Consider the following 24197-nt stretch of genomic DNA (forward strand, 5'->3'; position numbering starts at 1 on the left):
CACAGGATACGGGCGTTCAACTTTTCTCTTAGCCTCAGTGTAGGTCAGCCTGTCCAGGGTCTTGTACTCCATGATTTTCCTTTCTTTCTGGAGAATCCTGCACAGTCAGACGAGCAAGACGAATGGTGCTCTCTGCATCTGACACAGATGGGAGACGGGGCACATGGAGTATTGGGATGTGATGGGCGTCCATAATCTCAGCATGTGACGCTGGAAGTACAGTGGGAAGACATATGGACGAACTTCCAGCACTTAAAGCACCGCATTAGGAGAGGGATGTAGGGTTTTACATAACACAAGTAGACCATCACCTTGACCTTCTCGGGCAACGTATCACCCTCAAAGGCCGAGATGAAGGCACCAGTGGCAACCTGATTGTCTTTTGGAACTCGGTGGACATGCTGGACGAAATGTACACTTCGCCAGTCTAAATTGGCACGCAGCTCATCGTCTGACTGCAAAAGAAGGTCTCTGTGAAATATGATACCCTGGACCTTATTTAAGCTGTTATGGGGCGTGTTGATTACTGAAACATCCCCCAGCTTGTCACAAGCAAGTGACTCCTATGACCGGGCAGAGGATGCTGTTTTGATGAAGACTGACCCAGATCTCATTTTGGACATGCCCTCCACCTCCCCGAACTTGTCCTCTAAATGCTCAACAAAAAACTGAGGCCTCATCATCACTTAAGATTCCCCATCAGCTCTCGAACACACAAGGCACCGGGGCGAATAAGATCCACTGCCATCCTTAACCTGACATTTCTCCCATGGTGTGGCCAGGGAGGGGAATGATTTGGGGTCGTACTCCTGTACACTGAATCGAGCTAGTGATCGCTTAGAGACTGCTGGTGTTTCACCACCAGCAAGAGATGGACTCTTGCTTCATCACGTGTCATCTGCCCTGTCCCACTCTGACCAGGGGCCCTCCCCACGGGCTGCCACCCAGTTGCACAAAGGCCACCTGGCAGGATGGCCATTACCCCGAGTCCTGATGCCCCAGGGGGGATGGGCATCTACCCCTTGGCATACGCGGGGAGTTAACATCGCAGGCATCTGCAGAGGCTACAACCAGCAGGGTACATGGCGGCCCCACCACAACGGACTGGCTACCATGCTGGATATCAGGTGCAAAGAAGTCCATGGTCTTCGTCAATGCAGAAATAGTCACTGCATAGTGCATGGTGGAAAACACACCCAGGAAGGTGGCCTCGCCCAAGAGATGGAGAATGGGCAGGACTGTAATGCAAAAACGAGAAAGTCTCAATGCATGATGGACGTGATGCACCTTTTAAGGCGCCCTTCCCCAATTGGCTCGCTCTTTGGGAAAATTTTGAAGAATGGCGGTCAAACCCTACAGAGGGCCATCACACAAACGTCGAAACGTGTGAAACTCCTTTTCGTCACCTCGCACGACAGGCAGGGATACCTCGGGCCTACTCTAACCCCCGTACCCGCAGAGAGGGGAGGGACAGGAGGTTAGTAATTGCATACCAAGTCGGATTGTTTCCATGAATTATTGTGTGCTTTAAAATGTTCAAGAAGAATGATATACCCAGTCACTGTCTAAACCAGAAAAACATTTTTTTCTGAATACACTTGTTAAAATGTGAAACTGGCATACCTTCCTGTACATCGTGAGAGATCTGCTAAAATGATTGATTGATTGATTGACAGAATGGCCATTAAATGGTTGAAGTTTATTCAATGTTGAGGCATAAAGAATAAATACTCAGTCATATACAGCTAAACGCCGGAAATTTGGCAAGTCATTTGGGTGGGAAGAATATGTCTTACAGCCATTACTTTACATTAAGTGGTTTCCATCTTTTCCTTCACGTGAAAAACTCTTCAGGTTGTTATCAAAGAAGATGATGATGAGCGTCTTCACATTTTCACAGTGCAATGAATCCTCCTTTAGACTTCAGGTCAGCAACCACAGAAACCATTTCTCTCTCTCTCTCTCTCTCTCTCTCTCTCTCTATATATATATATATATATGGGAAACATTCCACGTGGGAAAAATATCTTTCTTTTTAAACATCTTTCTTTTAAATTTATATATATATATATATATATATATATATATATATATATATATATATATATATATATATATATATATATATATTAGAGGGAAACATTCCACGTGGGAAAAATATATTTAAAAAGAAAGATGATGAGACTTACCAAACAAAAGCGCTGGCAGGTCGATAGACACACTCTTCCCTCTTTCCTGACGAGGCAACCGTTGGTTGCGAAAGCTAGAATTTTGTGTGTATGTTTGTGTTTGTTAGTGTGTCTATCGACCTGCCAGCGCTCATATATATATATATAATAGAAGGAAACATTCCATGAAGGAAAAATATACCTAAAAACAAAGATGATGTGACTTACCAAATGAAAGTGGTGGCAGGTCGACAGACACACAAACGAACACAAACATACACACAAAATTCAAGCTTTCGCAACAAACTGTTGCCTCATCAGGAAAGAGGGAAGGAGAGGGAAAGACGAAAGGATGTGGGTTTTAAGGGAGAGGGTAAGGAGTCATTCCAGTCCCGGGAGCGGAAAGACTTACCTTATGGGGAAAAAAGGACGGGTATACACTCGCGCACACACACACACTGGAATGACTCCTTACCCTCTCCCTTAAAACCCACATCCTTTCGTCTTTCCCTCTCCTTCCCTCTTTCCTGATGAGGCAACAATTTGTTGCGAAAGCTTGAATTTTGTGTGTATGTTTGTGTTCGTTTGTGTGTCTGTCGACCTGCCAGCACTTTCATTTGGTAAGTCACATCATCTTTGTTTTTAGGTATATTTTTTCCTTCATGGAATGTTACCTTCTATTATAACCATATCATTAATTTGAACCCAACAATTACCTTTGTTATTGTCGCCTTTGCATTTCGAAATCTTTCCTGTCGTCTTATTTCTCTTTATTTTCTCTTTCTGTTTTTACCAGTAGTTTCACTTTGTATTCACCTTCCCCTTTTACCGTAATCTACTATACAATTTTATCCCGCCTATATATGCTCAACAATACGTAACCCACTTCCCAACCATAACCAAAAAATTTTATTTTCCGCTTTCAACACTACCGCTGCTATAAAATCCACCGTTTCTAGTTCAATAACAGCTGCTTTCACGTATTTAACAACCATTTCGGCTAGTTCTAATAACTTTAACTTTATTTCCACTTCCGTTTTTCGCACATCACTGATCATTTTAGCCGTTCCCCACAGGTTTTAACGGCATTATTTCTACAATTGTTAGCCCCATTTTCGTAATCTTTCACCACAACACCACTCCTTTAATACGTTTTTTCGAAATTTTCTCGAAATTTTCCCGAATTTCTCCGTCCTTTAACGTGATTTAGCGGCAACACAACCACCTAACCTTTTTGCACATCGCTGTCTACCAACCCAAGTTCACCACAGAATCAACTTAACCAACACTTTTTCGCCTTTTTTCATACCAGATCTCCAATTGCTTTCTGGTTCACCTTCATCTCTCCCCATATATTTCTAACTTTCTTTTTCATTTCAACCTCATGTTAAACTTTCCACCTTCTAATACCACGTCACCCTCACAACACCCCCACAACGACCCCATTAAGTTTTATTTACACTCCCTCCGCAAACATGCCTTCACCCTAGCCAGATTACGCTCACATATTTTATTTTCTCAGGCTTGTCTGACATTTGGCATAACCCCCAAAGGCCTCACACTTAAAGTTCCCATCTCTGGCTGCAACCCTTCTTTCCATCAGTCCCTATACCAGTTCCAAACTGAACAATCCATTGCCCTCACCCACCTAATCCTTCACCTACACATCAACTCAGCCAATGAACACACCCGTCAACTCCTATCCTTAATAAAAGTCCTCAATCTTTCCTCTCCCACATCCACACCGGCTATTCAGAGCATCCTCCTACCGGCCAACCGCCAATTAGAACAGCATGCCACCCTTCACCTCAAAAAACTATCCAATCTCCTGGTTTCCCACTTCCGGAAAGGCAACTCACTCACCCTTCACAACCTTTCCAGCAAACCTCAACCACCTCTCATTGCACACAAACCCAGTCTCTCCCATCTACTCAATCTCCCACTTCCAGATCCACTCCCTCCAAAACCTCAAAATTCCGATCAACACAATCTGGCACCACAACACCCTAATTCAGTAGTTAACCTTTCCTCCAAACCTCTCTCCCAATCCGAAACCTCTGTCCTATCCAAAGGCCTCACCTTCAGCCCCACTCCCAGATTCAACCAAACAGCCCTCGTCAAAGATTTACTATCCTACACTCGTACTCTCTGCTGGAAGTATCACTTTGCCACGAAGAAAAATGATCCTAATCCTACCCCTAATGATCCAACTCCCCAAGACACTATCCAAATTGAACCCTGCCTGGAACAGTTCCGTCCTCCGTCACAGCGGGACCCACCTCCTCTTCCTCAAAATCACCCTCTCCAAACCTTCCAGGAATTTCTGACTTCCAGCCTTGCCTCTCAATCCTTCTTAAAAAACCTTAATCCTACTCCCAACATCACCACTGCTGAAGCCCAGGCTATCCGTGATCTGAAGGCTGACCGGTCCATCGTCATTCTTCCGGCGGACAAGGGTTCCACGACCGTGGTACTTGATCGTCGGGAGTATGTGGCTGAGGGACTGCGTCAGCTTTCAGACAACACCACATACAAAGTTTGCCAAGGTAATCCCATTCCTGATGTCCAGGCAGAGCTTCAAGGAATCCTCAGAACCTTAGGCCCCCTGCAAAACCTTTCACCTGACTCCATCAACCTCCTGACCCCACCGACACTCCGCACCCCTACCTTCTACCTTCTTCCTAAAATTCACAAACCCAATCATCCCGGCCGCCCCATTGTAGCTGGTTACCAAGCCCCCACAGAACGTATCTCTGCCTACGTAGATCAACACCTTCAACCCATTACATGCAGTCTCCCATCCTTCATCAAAGACGGGATATATGTGTGTGTGCGCGAGTGTATACCCGTCCTTTTTTCCCCATAAGGTAAGTCTTTCCGCTCCCGGGACTGGAATGACTCCTTACCCTCTCCCTTAAAACCCACATCCTTTCGTCTTTCCCTCTCCTTCCCTCTTTCCTGATGAGGCAACAGTTTGTTGCGAAAGCTTGAATTTTGTGTGTATGTTTGTGTTAGTTTGTGTGTCTGTCGACCTGCCAGCACTTTCATTTGGTAAGTCACATCATCTTTCTTTTTATATATATATATATATATATATATATATATACCTAAAAACAAAGATGATGTGACTTACCAAATGAAAGTGCTGGCAGGTCGACAGACACACAAACGAACACAAACATACACACAAAATTCAAGCTTTCGCAACAAACTGTTGCCTCATCAGGAAAGAGGGAAGGAGAGGGAAAGACGAAAGGATGTGGGTTTTAAGGGAGAGGGTAAGGAGTCATTCCAGTCCCGGGAGCGGAAAGACTTACCTTATGGGGAAAAAAGGATGGGTATACACTCGCACACACACACATATCCATCCACACATATACAGACACAAGCAGACATATTTAAATATATATATATATATATATATATATATATATATATATATATATATATATATATATATATATATATATATATATATATATATGGTTAAAATCGCTTAAAATTCAGTAAAACTACACTGAAAAAAAATTGAAATTGTTTACTTATATTTACTTTGTTCTTATATTAGTTCTTTTGTTTAAAACAAAAGGCAGAACCAACAAAGAAGTGATTAAGACTCTCAGACTGACTGGCCGATCACTAGAAAAAAAAAGTAAACCAGCAACTAAGTAACACACTAAGGGCTACAATTCAGGAGCCCAAATTTCATCCCATTGTTAGTTAAAATAGCCACTGTCTTCTTGGCTCAATATAAAATGTATTAAAAACATGGCTTACGGTCAATCATATGACGAAGATGTCAGCAGAAGCACGAAGCCGTGTGTTAATGTTCTGTGTCCTATTCAGAGCTGGACAATGATAACTTCATCTCACTGCAGTTACCAGTATGAGGTACACCACTTCCAGATTGTTGGCTCAATCGACCACAGTTTATTTTTCCTCCTCCTGTCTTGCCAATCCTCCTCCTCCCCCACAGTTGCATGAATTTTTCATGACATGACAGCCTGGAGAGTTGTGGTACATAGATTCCCCAGCTACAGTGGCTAGGTTGTTTCCCCAAAAACCTCACTTGCTCTGGTACCCAGCAGAATGCTACCTGCTTCCACAGCTGTTGAAAAATAGCAGTTTTTCCTGTACCACTTCAATCATTTTCTCTACTTGATCAATTTGCTGCAATTCATGCAGCACAGTAAGGGAACCAGAGCAGATGGAAAATGATTTCGTTCAATGAAACCATATCTGCTCCAGTACCTTCAGAACCATACATAGTTCAGCACTGAAAAGTGTAAACCGACTGGGAAGTCGATACCTGATGACACGATTGAAATGGCCAATTGAGCAGCTAATGTCATCCCCTTGATTTCAGCTGCCTGTATAAACTTTGTAAAATAAGAGCTTATTTTAAATATTACAAAAAAACTGTAAAATAATTCTCTGTTGATGACAGGAAACTGGTGGAAACTGTATACAGGCCTACAGGTAGCCAAGATGTGTGCATTGCATCAAAAACATTAATAATAAAACCACATAATATTCTGAAAGAATAACCAAGAATGGAGATTGATGTCCAATTGAGAACTGACCGAAATGAAACAAAGAAGACTGTGCAAGATGAGGTAGAATACTTCTACTGAAAAGATGCCAGTGAGAATGAAGATCTCTGTGGTCCAATTACACAAATAATTGAATTTAAAATGAGAAAATATTATGATTTGTAAAAAGAAAACTACAACTGTTAATGCTTTGAACACAGTGAAACCCATCTGGTCCCAACGATTTCATAGTCACAAAAGGCATAATAGCCCTCAAGTCAATTGTAGAACTGCAAATGTGGAAGACAAGCTTCAAAAACAAAGAAACAACAAATACTTAAGAATTTTTATAGTACCAAGAGGATACTTTCCATCGATTTTTCGTAACACATGTCTAAATTAGCAACAGTAACCATATTTCACAGTACAGTAGTTAAATATTTGCTGTACCTGAAGTAATCACTTCTCGCTGCAAGAATAACTTTATGCCCGTGGAACTTGTGCCCATCAACAGAGAGGACGACGTCGCTGTACTCATCATTCAGGTACAAGGCCCCGATATGCTCAGATAAGAAGTTCATGTGTTCGATCTCTCCAGTTGGGGCATTGGGCCCCAAGTGGTGGTGACTACTCATTGCACACAACTGCAAATTTTCTTGCCTGTAACAAATTAGTTGACATCACAAGATTAAGTAAATTATCATTAGTCACAGAACAAAGTTATCAGCATTAATTATTGGTTAAATAAAACAACATTACAATAAAAGTAAATAAAAACCAGTCATACACATAACACAAACACAACATAAATTTATTAAAAATTCCAAGAAATAGATTCCCAAGCCACTATACAGTGCATGGCCTTTTTATCAGTATTAGCATTTTTTGCCCTATTCCATTTGTGCAATGATGAGGAAAAACAAAATTATCTATATGTGTGTGTACATGCCTCAATCTGTCTTATTCCCAAGACTCATACTCAAGATATAAGACTCTAGTAGCAAAACGTGACAGTCTCCACTGAACACCAGTTTTTTAAATTTATTTAACAGCACTCACTGACGACAATCTTGCCTTTCTTTCACAAAGTCTCACTTACATTCCGTCGAGTGTGTCTGTTGAACTTTCACATGGACTACGTAGAACTGTTACGATCCCAGAACATCTATGAATTTGTTCAACCCTACCTCACTGAGACTTCAAACACCAGAGGGATACTGCAGAATTGATTGCACAAGCACCTCTTAAGCAATTCTCTTTGTAGATGCACTGTACTTACGCAGAATCCTTCTGGCAAACCAAGCGCTTCTACTTGCATTCCCTACTGCAGCCTTTGCATGTCTGACCCCTTCTGCAACACTTCTCAGTATTATTTTATATTTTTAAACTATGTAACATGCTCCAACTGATGATCACTGACCTTTTAACTGGCAATACAATCAGATTACTTCATTTCGTTAATGCTGTTATGATACACATTTACCCACAATTATGCTGCGATTTCTCTCTGCAGATATCTACATCTACATGACTAATGTGTAATTCACAATTAAGTGCATGGCAGAATGTTCATCAAGCCATCTTCAAGCTTTTTCCCTACCATTCCATTCCCCAACAACGAGTGGGAAATACAAACAGTTAAATCTTTCTGTGCGAGCTCTGATTACCCTTATTTTATTAAAAGGATCATTTCTTCCTATATAGGTGAACTCCAGCAAAATATTTTCACATTCAGAGGAGAAAATTGGCACCTGACCCTAAATAATGAAATGTGGTCATCCACATGAGTGTTAAAAGGAATTCGTTAAACTTCAGTTACACAATAAATCAGTCTAATCTAAAGGCCATAAATTCAACTGAATACCTAGGAATTACAATTACAAACAAATTGAAAGGAACACACAGAAAATGTTGGGGGAAGGAAGGCTAACCAAAGACTGCACTTTATTGGCAGGACACTTATAAAATGTAACAGATCTACTAAGGAGACTGCCTACACTATGCTTGTCCATCCTATTTTAGAATATTGCTGCACGGTGTGGGATCCGTACCAGATAGCACTGGCGGAGTACATTGAAAAAGTTCATAGAAGGGCAGCACTTTTTGTATTATCGCAAAATATGGGAGAGAGTGATATTAAAATGATACAGTATTTGGGCAGGACATCACTAAAAAGAGGTGTCTTTTGTTGCAACGGAATCTTCTCACAAAATTCCAATCACCAACTTTCTCCTCCGATTGTGAAAATATTTTGCCGACACCGACCTACATAGGGAGAAACGATCACTATGATAAAATAAGGGAAATCAGAGCTCGTACAGGGAGATATAGGTGTTTGTTCTTTCTGCACGCTATACGAGATTGGAGTAATAGGGAACTGTGAAGCTGGTTTGACAATCTCTCTGCCAGACACTTAAATGTGATTTGCAGAGTATTCATGTAAATAGGTAGATAGCAGATACAAAGTTGGTAATAGGAATTCTGTGAAAAGATCCCGCCAAAAAATAAGTGTTTTAATGTTTGCCGCTCCAACTCATGGATCATATCCATGGCACTCTCTTCTTCCCCATTTCAGGATAATACTGCTGCTCCTTCTTTGAACCTCTTTTGTACTATCAATCCGATCTTCAGCAGATCCCACATCATGGAGCAATACTCCAGAAGGAGACAAACTTATTGCAGGCAGTCTCTTGAGTAGACTTGTTGCTTTTTCAGAGTTATCTCCCAATAAGTGACAATCCTGGTTCACTTTCTCCACAACATTATCTATGTCATTGGTCAAATTTAGATTTAAGTTTAAATTATTCATAATTTTTATCCCTAAGAATTTAGTTGAATTTGAAGGCTTTATAAAGTGCAATTTATGGTGTAAACAAAATTTAGACGTTTCGTTTTATTACCCATGTGGATGACTTCATTTAGAGTCAATTGCCACTTTTTCCATGATACACATACCTTATCTAAATTATTTTGCAATTAGTTTTGATCTGACGACTTTACTATATAGTAAATGATAGCATCATCTGTGAACAATCAAAGAGGGGAGCTCATATTGTCTTAAATTGTTTATGTAGATCGGGACCAGCAGAGGGCCTATATCACTTCTGTCTCTCTCGATGACTTTCGATCAGTTACTATAAATAGTGAACTTTCTGACATGAAATCACTAATTCAGTTGCAGAACTGAGATGGTACTCCAGAGGCATGCAATTTGATTAGACATCATTTGTGAGGAACACTGTCAAAAACCTTCTGGAAATCTAGAAATATGTAATCAATCTGAGACACCCCGTCAGTAACACTCATTACTTCGTCTGACTGAAGAGCTAGTTGTGTTTTACAAGAACAATATTTTCTGAATCTGTATTAGCTATTTGTCAATAATTTATTTTATTTCACACAATGATGATTTCAGCTTTGTAGCCATTTCAATCGCATGTTGAAATGTCTGACCTGTCTGTGACATGTCATCGTTGAATAAACATCTGTGGCCTTATAGACCAGTTGTGTCTGTAACACCAGAAATTTTTTGAAGACATATTTTAACATTTCAAAATGTACTTAAAAATGGCTACAAGGCTGAAATCATGATTGTGCAAAATAAATGAACAATTAACAGTCAAATGGCACAAATTACTTCCAAAAAAATTCCTGGCCACCATAAAGTAAAGATTGTCAATAAATAGTTTTTGGCAAATCGATATTAGTGATATGGGTCTGTAATTTAGTGCATTACTATTTCCTTTCTTGAGTATTAGTGTGACCTGTGGAACTTTCCAGTCTTTAGGTATGGGCATATAGGTTAGTGATCGGTTGATTGTGATTGTTAACTGTGGTGCCATTATATCAGCATACTCTGAAAGGAACCTAACTGGTATACAAACTGGGCTGAAAGCCTTGTATTCATTAAGGAATTTCAGCTGTTTCACTGCAATGAGGATGTCTACTTTTACATTACTCATGTTGACTGCTGTTATTCTTTCAAATACTGAAACATCTTGTTTAGCAACTCCATTTTAGTGGCATGTCATCAGCAAGATTACCATTGCTATCACACAGTGAAGTTATTGTGTCTTGTCACTGATGTGCTTTACATAGACCAATATATCTCTGGATTTTTTGCCACATTTCAGGAGAAGAGTTTCTATGTGGAAACTATTAAAAGCACCTTGCATTGAAGTCCATACTAAGTTTCAAGCTTCTGTAAAATATTGTTCTTTTAAATTTGGTATTTTTCTTTTCTTTGTTGCCTCTGCAACAGTGTCCTGACCTGTTTTGTATACCTTGGGGGATCAGTACCATCTATTATTCTTTTTTTTTTGTCATCAGTCTACTGACTGGTTTGATGCGGCCCGCCACGAATTCCTTTCCCGTGTTAACCTCTTCATCTCACAGTAGCACTTGCAACCTACGTCCTCAATTATTTGCTTGACGTATTCCAATCTCTGTCTTCCTCTACAGTTTTTGCCCTCTACAGCTCCCTCCAGTACCATGGAAGTCATTCCCTCATGTCTTAGCAGATGCCCTATCATCCTGTCCCTTCTCCTTATCAGTGTTTTCCACATATTCATTTCCTCTCCGATTCTGTGTACAACCTCCTCATTCCTTACCTTATCAGTCCACCTAATTTTCAACATTCGTCTATAGCACCACATCTCAAATGCTTCGATTCTCTTCTGTTCCGGTTTTCCCACAGCCCATGTTTCACTACCATACAATGCTGTACTCCAGACGTACATTCTCAGAAATTCCTTCCTCAAATTAAGGCCGGTATTTGATATTAGTAGACTTCTCTTGGCCAGAAATGCCTTTTTTGCCATAGCGAGTCTGCTTTTGATGTCCTTCTTGCTCCGTCCGTCATTGGTTATTTTACTGCCTAGGTAGCAGAATTCCTTTACTTCATTGACTTCATGACCCTCAATCCTGATGTTAAGTTTCTCGCTGTTCTCATTTCTACTACTTCTCATTACCTTTGTCTTTCTCCAATTTACTCTCAAACCATACTGTGTACTCATTAGACTGTTCATTCCGTTCAGCAGATCATTTAATTCTTCTTCACTTTCACGCAGGATAGCGATGTCACCAGCGAATCGTATCATTGATATCCTTTCACCTTTTATTTTAATTCCACTCCTGAACCTTTCTTTTATTTCCGTCATTGCTTCCTCGATGTACAGATTGAAGAGTAGGGGCGAAAGGCTACAGCTTTGTCTTACACCCTTCTTAATACGAGCACTTCATTCTTGATCGTCCACTCTTATTATTCCCTCTTGGTTGTTGTACATATTGTATATGATCCGTCTCTCCCTATAGCTTACCCCCTACTTTTTTTCAGAATCTCGAACAGCTTGCACCATTTTATATTGTCGAACGCTTTTTCCAGGTCGATAAATCCTATGAAAGTGTCTCGATTTTTCTTTAGCCTTGCTTCCATTATTAGCCGTAACGTCAGAATTGCCTCTCTCGTCCCTTTACTTTTCCTAAAGCCAAACTAATCGTCACCTAGCGCATTCTCAATTTTCTTTTCCATTCTTCTGTATATTATTCTTGTAAGCAGCTTCGATGCATGAGCTGTTAAGCTGATTGTGCGATAATTCTCGCACTTGTCAGCTCTTGCCGTCTTCGGAATTGAGTGGATGATGCTTTTCCGAAAGTCAGATGGTATATCGCCAGATTCATATATTCTACACACCAACGTGAATAGTCGTTTTGTTGCCACTTCCCCCAATGATTTTAGAAATTCTGATGGAATGTTATCTATCCCTTCTGCCTTATTTGACTGTAAGTCCTCCAAAGTTCTTTTAAATTCCGATTCTAATACTGGATCCCCTATCTCTTCTAAATCGACTCCTGTTTCTTTTTCTATCACATTAGACAAATCTTCACCCTCATAGAGGCTTTCAATGTATTCTTTCCACCTATCTGCTCTCTCCTCTGCATTTAACAGTGGAATTCCCGTTGCACTCTTAATGTTACCACCGTTGCTTTTAATGTCACCAAAGGTTGTTTTGACTTTCCTGTATGCTAAGTCTGTCCTTCCGACAATCATATCTTTTTCAATGTCTTCACATTTTTCCTGCAGCCATTTCGTCTTAGCTTCCCTGCACTTCCTATTTATTTCATTCCTCAGCGACTTATTTCTGTATTCCTGATTTTCCCGGAACATGTTTGTACTTCCTCCTTTCATCAATCAACTGAAGTATTTCTTCTGTTACCCATGGTTTCTTCGCAGCTACCTTCTTTGCACCTGTGTTTTCCTTCCCAACTTCTGTGATGGCCCTTTTTAGAGATGTCCATTCCTCTTCAACTGTACTGCCTACTGCGCTATTCCTTATTGCTGTATCTATAGTGTTAGAGAACTTCAAACATATCTCGTCATTCCTTAGTACTTCCGTATCCCACTTCTTTGCATATTGATTCTTCCTGACTAATGTCTTGAACTTCAGCCTACTCTTCATCACTACTATATTGTGATCTGAGTCTATATCTGCTCCTGGGTACGCCTTACAATCCAGTATCTGATTTCGGAATCTCTGTCTGACCATGATGTAATCTAACTGAAATCTTCCAGTATCTCCCGGCCTTTTCCAAGTATACCTCCTCCTCTTGTGATTCTTGAACAGGGTATTCGCTATTACTAGCTGAAACTTGTTACAGAACTCAATTAGTCTTTCTCCTCTTTCATTCCTTGTTCCAAGCCCATATTCTCCTGTAACCTTTTCTTCTACTCCTTCCCCTACAACTGCATTCCAGTCGCCCATGACTATTAGATTTTCGTCCCCCTTTACATACTGCATTACCCTTTCAATATCCTCATACACTTTCTCTATCTGTTCATCTTCATCTTGCGATGTCGGCATGAATACCCGAACTATCGTTGTCGGTGTTGGTCTGCTGTCGATTCTGATTAGAACAACCTGGTCACTGAACTGTTCACAGTAACACACCCTCTGCCCTACCTTCCTATTCATAACGAATCCTACACCTGTTATACCATTTTCTGCTGCTGCTGCTGATATTACCCGATACTCATCTGAGCAGAAATCCTTGCCTTCCTTCCATTTCACTTCACTGACCCCTACTATATCTAGATTGAGCCTTTGCATTTCCCTTTTCAGATTTTCTAGTTTCCCTACCACGTTCAAGCTTCTGACATTCCACGTCCCGACTCGTAGAACGTTATCCTTTCGTTGATTATTCAATCTTTTTCTCATGGTAACCTTCCCCTTGGCAGTCCCCTCCCAGAGATCCGAATGGGGGACTATTCCGGAATCTTTTGCCAATGGAGAGATCATCATGACACTTCTTCAAATACAGGCCTCATGTCCTGTGGATACACGTTACGTGTCTTTAATGCAGTGGTTTCCATTGGCTTCTGCATCCTCATGTCGTTGATCATTGCTGATTCTTCTGCCTTTAGGGGCAATTTCCCACCCCTAGGACAAAAGAGTGCCCTGAACCTCTATCCGCTCCTCCGCCCTCTTTGACAAGGCCGTTGGCACAATGAGGCTGACTTCTTATGCCGGAAGTCTTCGGCCGCCAATGCTGACCATTTATCAAAATTTAGGCAGTGGCGGGAATCGAACCAGGGGCCAAAGAGGTTTTCATTATGGATCAAAGACGCTACCCCTAGACCACGGGTACATGTATATTTGGTATATGTCTTCAAATTGCCATCAATTAATATTTCACTGGACCCAAGCCACACCTGGCATACGCTTACATAGTCAGTTTGGAAAGCGCAGAGACTCACTACTAGGAAGGTGTCACGCAAATTTTTACCTACTTTTCTAAATAGATGAATTTTGCATTTATTTTTCATGGATTTGGATGTTATGGTGTTCAGTCTTGCGAGGATAACCTTTTGGTTACTAATCCCTTTATCCGTCATCATGCTCGCTATTTGAAAAGGATTATTTGCAACCATCTACACTTTGAGTGAGCTCCTGAACTAATTCTTCAAGATAATTTTCTGAGAAAGCATTTAGCACAATTTTTTGTACTATGTTGTATGCCTTGCACCACCTTTAAACAAGAATTTTTGCCAGCATATCGAGGTAGACTGAAGTCACGAACTCCCTGAAATGTTCAGCAACTGTTTTATCAGAGTTGAGGTTCAGTAAAAGGAACCAATCATTAATTTGCTCTGGCTATCAAGTATAACCTCTATCCATACTAACTGAAAGGAACTGTTTCAGTTTCGCAACAAGGTAAACTACTTCTAACAGGAATAAATGCTCCACCACCAAATGTATTTAATATACCCTTTCTGAATACCATTAGGTCATTTGTAAAAATTTCAGCTAACTTTTCTCCAGCTTCAGCCAGCTTTCATTGCTTGGAACAATCTGAGATTCAGTACTCTCTATTGGCACTTGGACGTCTGGTTTTTTCCCAACAAAGCTATCACAATTTACAACTACTGTTTGACCATAACAGCTTGACGATTTCACTAGTGCTGCCAGAAGCGGAAAAAATTGGCACTACTTGAAAGATACTCATTTGTCTCAGAGTAGCCAACATCAAACTGCCCCCCAGACAAGAAGTATTACGAAAGCTTGTGTCCACTATCAACTGGCTTCTGTAAGCACTTGCTGAGGTGTTTACAGTAGAACAAAAACTTACTCAAGATACTTCAAGTCACTTAGGAAAGTTTATTTCAGGAAGTAGTTGCAAGTACTTGTTGCAGAAGAAGTGCAGTAATTCTTAAAAATCAGAGTAGTCGCCACTGTTGTTGCACTATTACTAATGAATGACAGTCATGACTAAACACAATAATGAAAAAGTAGGAAAAGATGTTAGAGGAGTACACATTGATGTTACCGAGAAATGATATTCAATTAAGTAAAGTTAGAGGACTTCACTTACATTAAAAACATTAACGATTTCATATGCAAATTTCAAACATGTCTTGCCTATTGTACAATGAAATATTCGATAACAGGAAACAAAAGTGTGGTGTGGTATCTCATCAAGAGACTGTCTTAATTACTCTTCGACTTTTGGAAGCAGTATTTATTACTTATATAAAAAAAATGTAATGCATATCTGTTTACAGTCACATTAAAAAATACGATAAAATTTAATGACATCTGTACTGCCATTCTACTTTCCCTCCTGGTGAAAAATTGATTGATACCGAATAAATATGATTTCAGGATCACCAATTTAGAGTGGTTGCAACATAGGCATATAAACTGCAATGACTCAATGAGAAAGCTGAACTGTTATCTAAAATAAAAGAAAACGAACCAGTTGTGGATAAACTTTCTGAGAACAGAGGCCACAACATGTCTGTTTACCACCCTACAATTGAGATCTAATTCTGATAGTATTTGCATGGCCCAAAACAAAATTTCGTGGATAACAATGTTGCTGATGACATGTTGAAGAAAAGACTGTAGAATCTTGTTAATGCTTGTTTCCTTTCAGTTACTGTAAAAGACTAGCAAGGTTACTGCAGGAAAGTTCAGCAGCTAGAAGAAGAGTATTGAACATGAGATGCAAGAACGAAATAGCCACCGACGAAACTATCATCAATACCACGCCCTCAAGTGGTGGTGGTGGTGGTGATCTCTAAGCAAACACAGAGGACAGTGATTTTTAGGGAACGTCAATTTGACACTTCTTTCAGGCACTTAGTAAACACTACTACTGTGCTGTGTTTAATAAATACAATGTGCAAATAGATTGCAAAAATCAGTTTTTGATTTTCAGTTCACAGTGTCGTAAATTGTACATTCATCTATTTTCATTTTTTATTATTTTCGATAAATAAATAATATGTAAGTAATAGGTAAAACTCCCAAGCAAGAATATGTCAACAAATTATATGATTTCCGATCCGACGGAAGAGTCACTTCACCGGGCAATACATACGCGAGTGTCGCCTCTGATTTTGTGTGAAGCACAAAACATGCCTTCCCCTCACCGCGTCTCTCCCTTCCACAGCCCCAATGTGGAGGCACAGCCGTTCCCAACAGCTACCGCACCAATCGTCAACGTATCGTGGCCAAACAGTACAATACCGCTTGTTGCTTGGTATAACCTCGACCTGTGTTAACATTGCACCCATTTTGAGTGGTTCACTTGCTGTAATTTCCAGAGGCCTTCTAACCTAAAAATCTGCCTATTCCCTCCACATAGCCCCTACTATTCATGTAATCACATCCTGTGTTAGTACGGCCCTGACCTGTAAGGCGGAATCTGAAAACTCACTGTCCTCTGGCTCATGTCAAGGAATCTGCAGCCTACACCATCACAGAACCATCTGCGCCTCTGATTCAGATTATCCACTTGGCTCTGTACCAAAGGTTGGCAGTCAGTCCCGTTGAAGATGTTGCAGATGATAAACTCTGCCTCCATTTCACAAGCAAAACTGGACGTCTTTACTGCTTCAGATAGCCACCCAAAATCAGACAATCTCTTCTAATCCAAAGAAACACACATTGTTAGTACCAGTATGAACCACCACTTGCTGTTGGCTGCACTCTATGCTCTTCATGACATCCAGAAGTATCTATTTCACATTTGGGATGACCCCCCCCCCCCCCCCCAACTCCCATACGCAACAGAGCACACACTGAACTACTTCCACTTCCTGGCAGCCATATCGTAAGTGGCCCCATTATGTACCTACCATTGGAGCTCCCAACTATCAGTAATCCCACCCTCTGTTACTGCCCAAACTCTGCAGTCTGAGAAGCTTTCTCTGAAACAGGGACAGTGTCAGACAGGATATTTAGAGAGTCAGAAATCTATTCGTCAGATGAACCATGGAGACCCTTCGATTGGCCACCTGAAAAGTCTTTGCTGCCGTTGGCACCTTGAAACAACTTCCCACTCTACCACAGGTCAGGGGACAACCTCAAGTGTGGGCAGTACCAACGGTAGTCACAGAAGTGTAGTAATCGGGGAACACTTGTGACATGCTGAATGTCCCTTGGATCCCCATGTACGGCTCCCCACAGTGATGCCCACTGACAACAGCCTCAAACTGACCAAAGCCAGCATAGGTGGAGATGTAGGTGAAGAATCACCAACTAGGCTCACATCTGAACATGGCAACTACAGTCCTTATCCGTAATAAAGACAGTGAAACTTACACTAAACAGTTATTGAAGTTATTAAAATGCGGAATGCTGCCTGGTAACTACATGAATATGCAATAAATTTAATAATTTTAACCTATAAAGCACACAGGAATATCAAAAATATCTCACTTCTTATTAGAAGCTGTGTTGACTCTCAAACAAAACAGAGTGTTTGATCCACTGTTTCTGGAATGGGAGCTACCACGTTAACTAATGTGTGCACAACTCTCGCTTCACATAGTACAAGCTGGCTTTCTTGATGGAGGAGGCAAATACTTCACAAACATTATGCATTTATTTCACATCACATGACTCATCTTCTTTTTAAATCGAAGCGGACGTCCTCAGAGATTTAAGAGCATTATGTGCACAGCAAATTAAGCATACGTAAACAACAATAATTACTGCTTTATCATCTCATGTAGACTTTTATCAAAAGTTGTCTTAAACTTATGGATTCCCATATGACATAGAAGATGAAACTACCTCATTTTACACAGGTAGTCATCATGAAGTGCTTGTATTTCTATTACAAGTGGGTCTTATAAACTGCCACTTTTCGATGTCCTTAAACGTCACAGCCACAACACCAATTTCCTAAAGGAGCACAAAGCTATTCAATTTTTTTAAAAAAAGCTCAAAGTTAGCAAGATACCAGAGTGCTGTGAAAAGCAAACCATTTTGCTCTACTTTACTGACATGCCCACGTTCAAGTATTGTAAGCATGAGATTGATGATAGTTCCTTCAGATTTTTTCTAACTTTTACCTGAAGTCAATATCTTATCATATTGAAACATCATTTAACAAATATTGACATGAACCACAATTTTTAATCAAAATAACGTTTTCATTTTTTATTATTATTTTAACACAAAAACAAGTATTCATAATGAATTAAAATTTGGTAAAAAATGAGAAAAATCAAACAGAAAATAACTTAAATACTGGGTCATTCCATGTCAGTTCAACCACGGGCTCCCACTCAGTCTCAGGTTTGACTGAAATTCAGTACATTAATTCTACCATGTGTGGAACACTCGTGTACAAAGTATTACTTTCCCCTGCCAATTAGTTCCACAATTATGACTTGTGAAAGAAAGTGGCGTGGACCCGGAAATTGCAACCCGCATCTGGCAGTCAATCTTCAGACCCAACTTCAGGTCTTAATAACTTTGGAACTATTCCACACAGTCCAGTGAAATTTTTACAACCCAGTAACATCCATTTAGAGAACACACACTAGGAATCAAAACACCAACATGTTTCTGACGGAAAATAAAAAATTCCAAAATGTGATTAAAAAATGTAACACATTAAAAGGTACATATTGTAGGTGCCCTCTATGCCAAATATAATTCACTCAAAAAGGGTATAAATTTTTTTGTGGTAAGCTTAATGTGGCCTAAACACACACAGAGCTCATCATTCCCATATCAGTCACAAAAACTGAGTTACATGCACACAAATATATATAATTATGGTCTACTTATGCAGCGTATGAAATTTGGCTTGGATACCACTTGTCCCTTTTGTGCTACCACACTTAGAAAATCCATGTTTTTCAGGTAATTTTTCAAATTTTTGTATATTTGTGTGCATGTAACTCAGTTTTTGTGACTGATATGGGCATGATGAGCTCTGTGTGTGTTTAGGCCACATTAAGCTTACCACAAAAAAATTTATACCCTTTTTGAGTGAATTATATTTGGCATAGAGGGCACCTACAATATGAACCTTTTAACGTATTACATTTTTTAATCACATTTTGGAATTTTTTATTATCCGTCAGAAATATGTTGGTGTTTTGATTCCTAGTGTGTGTTCTCTAAATGGATGTTACTGGGTTGTAAAAATTTCACTGGACTGTGCGGAATAGTTCCAAAGTTATTAAGACCTGAAGTTGGGTCTGAAGATAGATTGCCAGATGCGGGTTGCAATTTCTGGGTCATGCCACCTTCTTTCACAAGCCATAAATGTGGAGCTAATTGGCAGGGGAACTTAAAATTTTGTACATGAGTGTTCCACACAGGGTAGCATTGGTGTGCTAAATTTCAGACAAATCTGAGAATATAAGCTGGAACATTTTCTCAAATTGGTTGAATTGACATGGAATGACCCTACTATATAACTAAAAATATTTAATTTATTGGGAAGGCTCACTTTTCATGAGATCAGTAATTAAAAATGAAAACATTATTTTGATTAGAGAATTGAAAATCATGTCAATATTTCTTAATCAACATTTGAATTACATGAGTAAAAGGGGATTTCTCTCTATTTGTAGGCCAAACAGCTTCAGTTTTCTTTTAAAGAGAGGTTTCCAATCATGGTACACTATAATCATTGCGTTTTATTAATTTAATAGCGCCATGCACACTGCATAGCAAAATTAGTAATTCAAAAGTAAAATTTTACTAATTTGGTACATTATTTACAAAATGTATATTTGTGATGCCCTGTACCTCCTGATCCCATTGAGACCCCATGACAGAATTTTGCTATACGTATTAAGACATTACAAACTATATTTGATATTTTTTTTTTTTTTGAATTTTTAAAATAGCCACTTTGAGAAATTTAAATTTTAAGATTTTCAATTTTTTTCAAAACTGTAATGCCTACCGTGTTGCATATCATATTAAAGACCCATTCAACAGCTTTAAAATGAGACAACTCCCAGGATTTTAAATTTTTTTTCAAAAAATTTAAATCTTTAAAAATCAATAACTTCAAAAATAATTGCACTGTATAACTGAAATCTGTTGATATATTGCTGCAAACCAAAAATCATGAAAACCTGAGACATCAATTCTGAAAATCCAAAATTGAGTTGATTTGACATGGAATGACCCGTAAGTAATCTCGGTACGTCATGACAATCATCATCTTCATTAATGTTTTTGTCAAATTTAATTTTCTATGTATTACTTTACAGGGTTTCTTAAAATTTCGTTCTGATGAAGAAATCCTTAGAAGTGTCAAAACCTAGGACAGTGTACCTAACAGTTATTTGCAACCGGCTGGCTGTATGATTCCTATGTTGAAACTTACATATGGTTGCCGAGAGACAGTCATGTTTAAAACTGTGTATCAGTTGTGTTACTAACCCAAGGAAAGTTTACTTTGGGTAAAAATTGCGTAGAGGACCCCCCACCCCCCCGATATGGTTTTTGTTCTTCATGTGTAATATATATATATATATATATATATATATATATATATATATATATATACACAAAAAATGCATCAAAATACTCTTCTGACACTTACCCACTATCTAATACAAGTGTTCTTAAATTACCTTGAAGTTTTAGTGTTTACGATGAAAAGTTCATTAAATACGGCGAAGCACGGTTAAATACGGCATGGGCATAAACGTGTGGCTATGCTAAACCTCGGGCTATGCTACAGGTCAGTCTGTCGTCTTAACAAGTACCACATTTTCCTGATCACAACAGCCAGAGACAGTACTCGTGTGCATGATTCATACTTGTGTGAAGTTCTGCATGTCTGCTACTTCAGAACACGATTGGCAAAAAGCATAAACATATAGTAGTCTTTTCGCTGTGCCTCTCTGTGACAACCTCTCCTCTACACAGTGAGTAACAAGCTGTTCTTTTCATAATATTATCATTATTTCATCCTGGGATTTCCATTGATTTTAAACTCATTTTGCTACAAAAGAAGAGAAATTACAGCCACCGTGTAAATCATCTTTAATGGACACACCAAGGTAACATAGTGTTACAATTAGAACTTGTGTTGTGTGGTGTTAACATGGCAGCACAGTTCTGTTCATGGATGACAGCTGAAGAGTAATTACCGGATTTAAACAAATAAAAATTAATTAGGTTTAGGGATATGTGGATATTTTTAAGAAACACGCTGTCAGAATAAATATGCATGTATAGAAGTCTAGTCTGCACATGCTGTGCATTGTGTGGATGAAGTAAATTGCTCGTGCACAACTAGTCACACTATTGTTGTAAGGTTTATGCCTTCAGCAGCACCAACTCTTTGCACTTCCATTTAATTATCATGATTTATTTCATGCTTCATGTTCCTCCACATTCGTTGTGTGAAATGTGAGAGGTCTACTAGAATCCCTTATTCTCGTGCAAATGAGCAAGGTCATGTCTGCAAATTACTGGGATAAGCTACTGAAATACCCCCCCCCACCCCAATGGAATACAACTATGAAAAAGTCAATTGGCAATGAAACTGTCAATTAACACTGCAGGTTAAATTGTAGCAGAATATCATATCTGCCTCTCTCAGTGTAGGTATAATAGGACTCCATTTCATTTCATTTCATTTCATACATATGAAACGACTTTTGTAGGGGCCCATCTGCTGTGTCTGCCAACAGCACTATCATCAGTGGACTAGCAACACAGATAAACAGAATCAATAGGAAATCATTAGCAAATGCTGATAGTTCTTGACACAGGTAAAATTCTCCGCATCTAAAGTACACCAGACAGAAGTTAATGGCAGCACAGTGTGCCCTGATATGAAACTTCAAAGCAGACTAAAACTGTGTGCCGGACCGAGACTTGAGCCTTTGCCTTTCAGAGGTGAATGCTCTATCGACTGAGTCACCCAAGCACGGCTCATGACCCATTCTCACACTTTACTTCTGCCAGTACCTCATCTCCTGCCTCCCAAACTTAAAAAAAGTTTCCGGTGATACTTGCAAAACTACCACTCCTGGAAGAAAGGATACTGTGGAGACATAGCTTAGCCACAGTCTGGAGAATGCTTCCAGAATAAAATTTTCACTCTGCAGCAGTGTGTGTGCTGATCTGAAACATCTTGGGAGATTACAACTGTGAAGTTTGTAAGGTAGGAGACGAGGTACTCGCAGAAGTAAAGCTGTGAGGATTGTTTGTGAGTCATACTTGGGTAGCTCACTCAATAAGCACTTGCCTGCGAAAGGCAAGGGTCCTGATCTCACGTCTCACTCCATCACACATTTTTATTTGCCAGGAAGTTTCATAAATTAATATAATGTTTCTCTAGCTTTGACTGGTATTATTTCCTTTAAGAATATGACAATTTTTTTGGATAGCCTCTATACCATATAGGTGCGAATAACACCAAACCATCAGTATAGCAAGTTATAGTTGCAAAATATTCACACAAATTATTTGCTGAAGACATGAAAATTTGGTGGAAGACAACTTATGACCTAGACATTAAATTGAAGATAGGCGTACCTATGAATAAAATAGTTTTCGGGTTTCCAATCGTGTCAAACAATTAAAATTGCAAGAGCTTTTGACCACTGTCAAGTGTCATGAATGCCGGTGGACTGCTTGTACGCCCCTCATATACACTAACTGATGACTGATGTCACTGAATGCCTGCGGCATCGCCATATATGGACATGCATCAAGAGCCAGCATTTGATGCGCAGTGTCCCAAATGTGGAGCGAGGAGATCGGCAAGCATCATATTAAAAATTCAGCAGATTTTGTCAACAGAATCAACAGTCATCAACAAAATCAACAGTCATCAACAAAGTGAAGACAACATTATGGTAGCACTGTTTACTGCGACTTTGCAATGGGTTGCCCATTAGCTCCAGCTGTTCCAGACCTCTTCTTGGAGAATTTTGAGGCTACTTCCCGAGACATAACGCCATTAAAGCCTGGCTCTTTATTTCACTACGATGGCGACATGTTTGTCATTTGGCCCCACAGACGTGATAAACTTCACACGTTCTTAGCGCAACTCAACAGTAACGAAGTTTACCAAAGAAATAGAAACTGACGATCCATTGCCCTTCCTCAACATTCTCTTCTGCCGCTAACGAACTGGATGCCTCGACCACAACATCTATAAAAAAGCCACCCACACCGATCTGTACTTTCACACACTCGGCCATCATCGTCTGGCACAGCAGCACACTGATTTACAAAATTTGGTGCATCGTGCAAGAATGATATCAGCTGCTGATAGCCTGCGCCATGAGTTGGGCCACATACACAATGTCTTCAAGAACAATGGCTGTATCGTCTGTCAAATAAATAAAGCGACTCACAACACGACCACCGATGAGGGGCAGGAAAAGAAACTTCTTTTCTTGCCATTCTGTGGATTTGTGCCAGGCAAGGTAATCCAGCTGCTGAAATGACACAAAATTAGATTAATCTTCAGGCCTCTGACAAAAATCCGTCAATTACTGGCACAGTTAAAGATGCAGCAGGTCTCTGAACACCTGGGGCCTAAAATGCACCTTGTGAGTGTGGCCAGTCTTATGTCAGAAAGACAGTACGCACTGCGGAAAAACAGAGGAAGGAGCACGACAGATTTTACCACCTATGCTACCCTGAGAAACCTGCTTTAGTTGAGCACAGTTTAGAAAACGGTGACCAGATAAAATCTGCCAAAACTACCA

The 24197-nt window shown here is 39.8% G+C and overlaps 1 protein-coding gene across 3 annotated transcripts in view; it reads right to left on the minus strand.

Moving 5' to 3' along the window:
• Nucleotides 1–24197, minus strand: part of LOC126106338 (BTB/POZ domain-containing protein 9) — a 116685-nt gene that overhangs the window by 86847 nt on the left and 5641 nt on the right. For all 3 annotated transcript variants that reach the window (XM_049912588.1, XM_049912590.1, XM_049912589.1), the window contains exon 2: nucleotides 7151–7360. In XM_049912588.1, the coding sequence (XP_049768545.1) occupies nucleotides 7151–7335 (185 nt within the window). In that variant the 5' untranslated portion in view covers nucleotides 7336–7360. The remainder of the gene's footprint in view (nucleotides 1–7150; nucleotides 7361–24197) is intronic.

This window comes from Schistocerca cancellata, chromosome 10 (assembly GCF_023864275.1).
Source record: "Schistocerca cancellata isolate TAMUIC-IGC-003103 chromosome 10, iqSchCanc2.1, whole genome shotgun sequence".
In the NCBI taxonomy this organism is placed as follows: domain Eukaryota; kingdom Metazoa; phylum Arthropoda; class Insecta; order Orthoptera; family Acrididae; genus Schistocerca; species Schistocerca cancellata.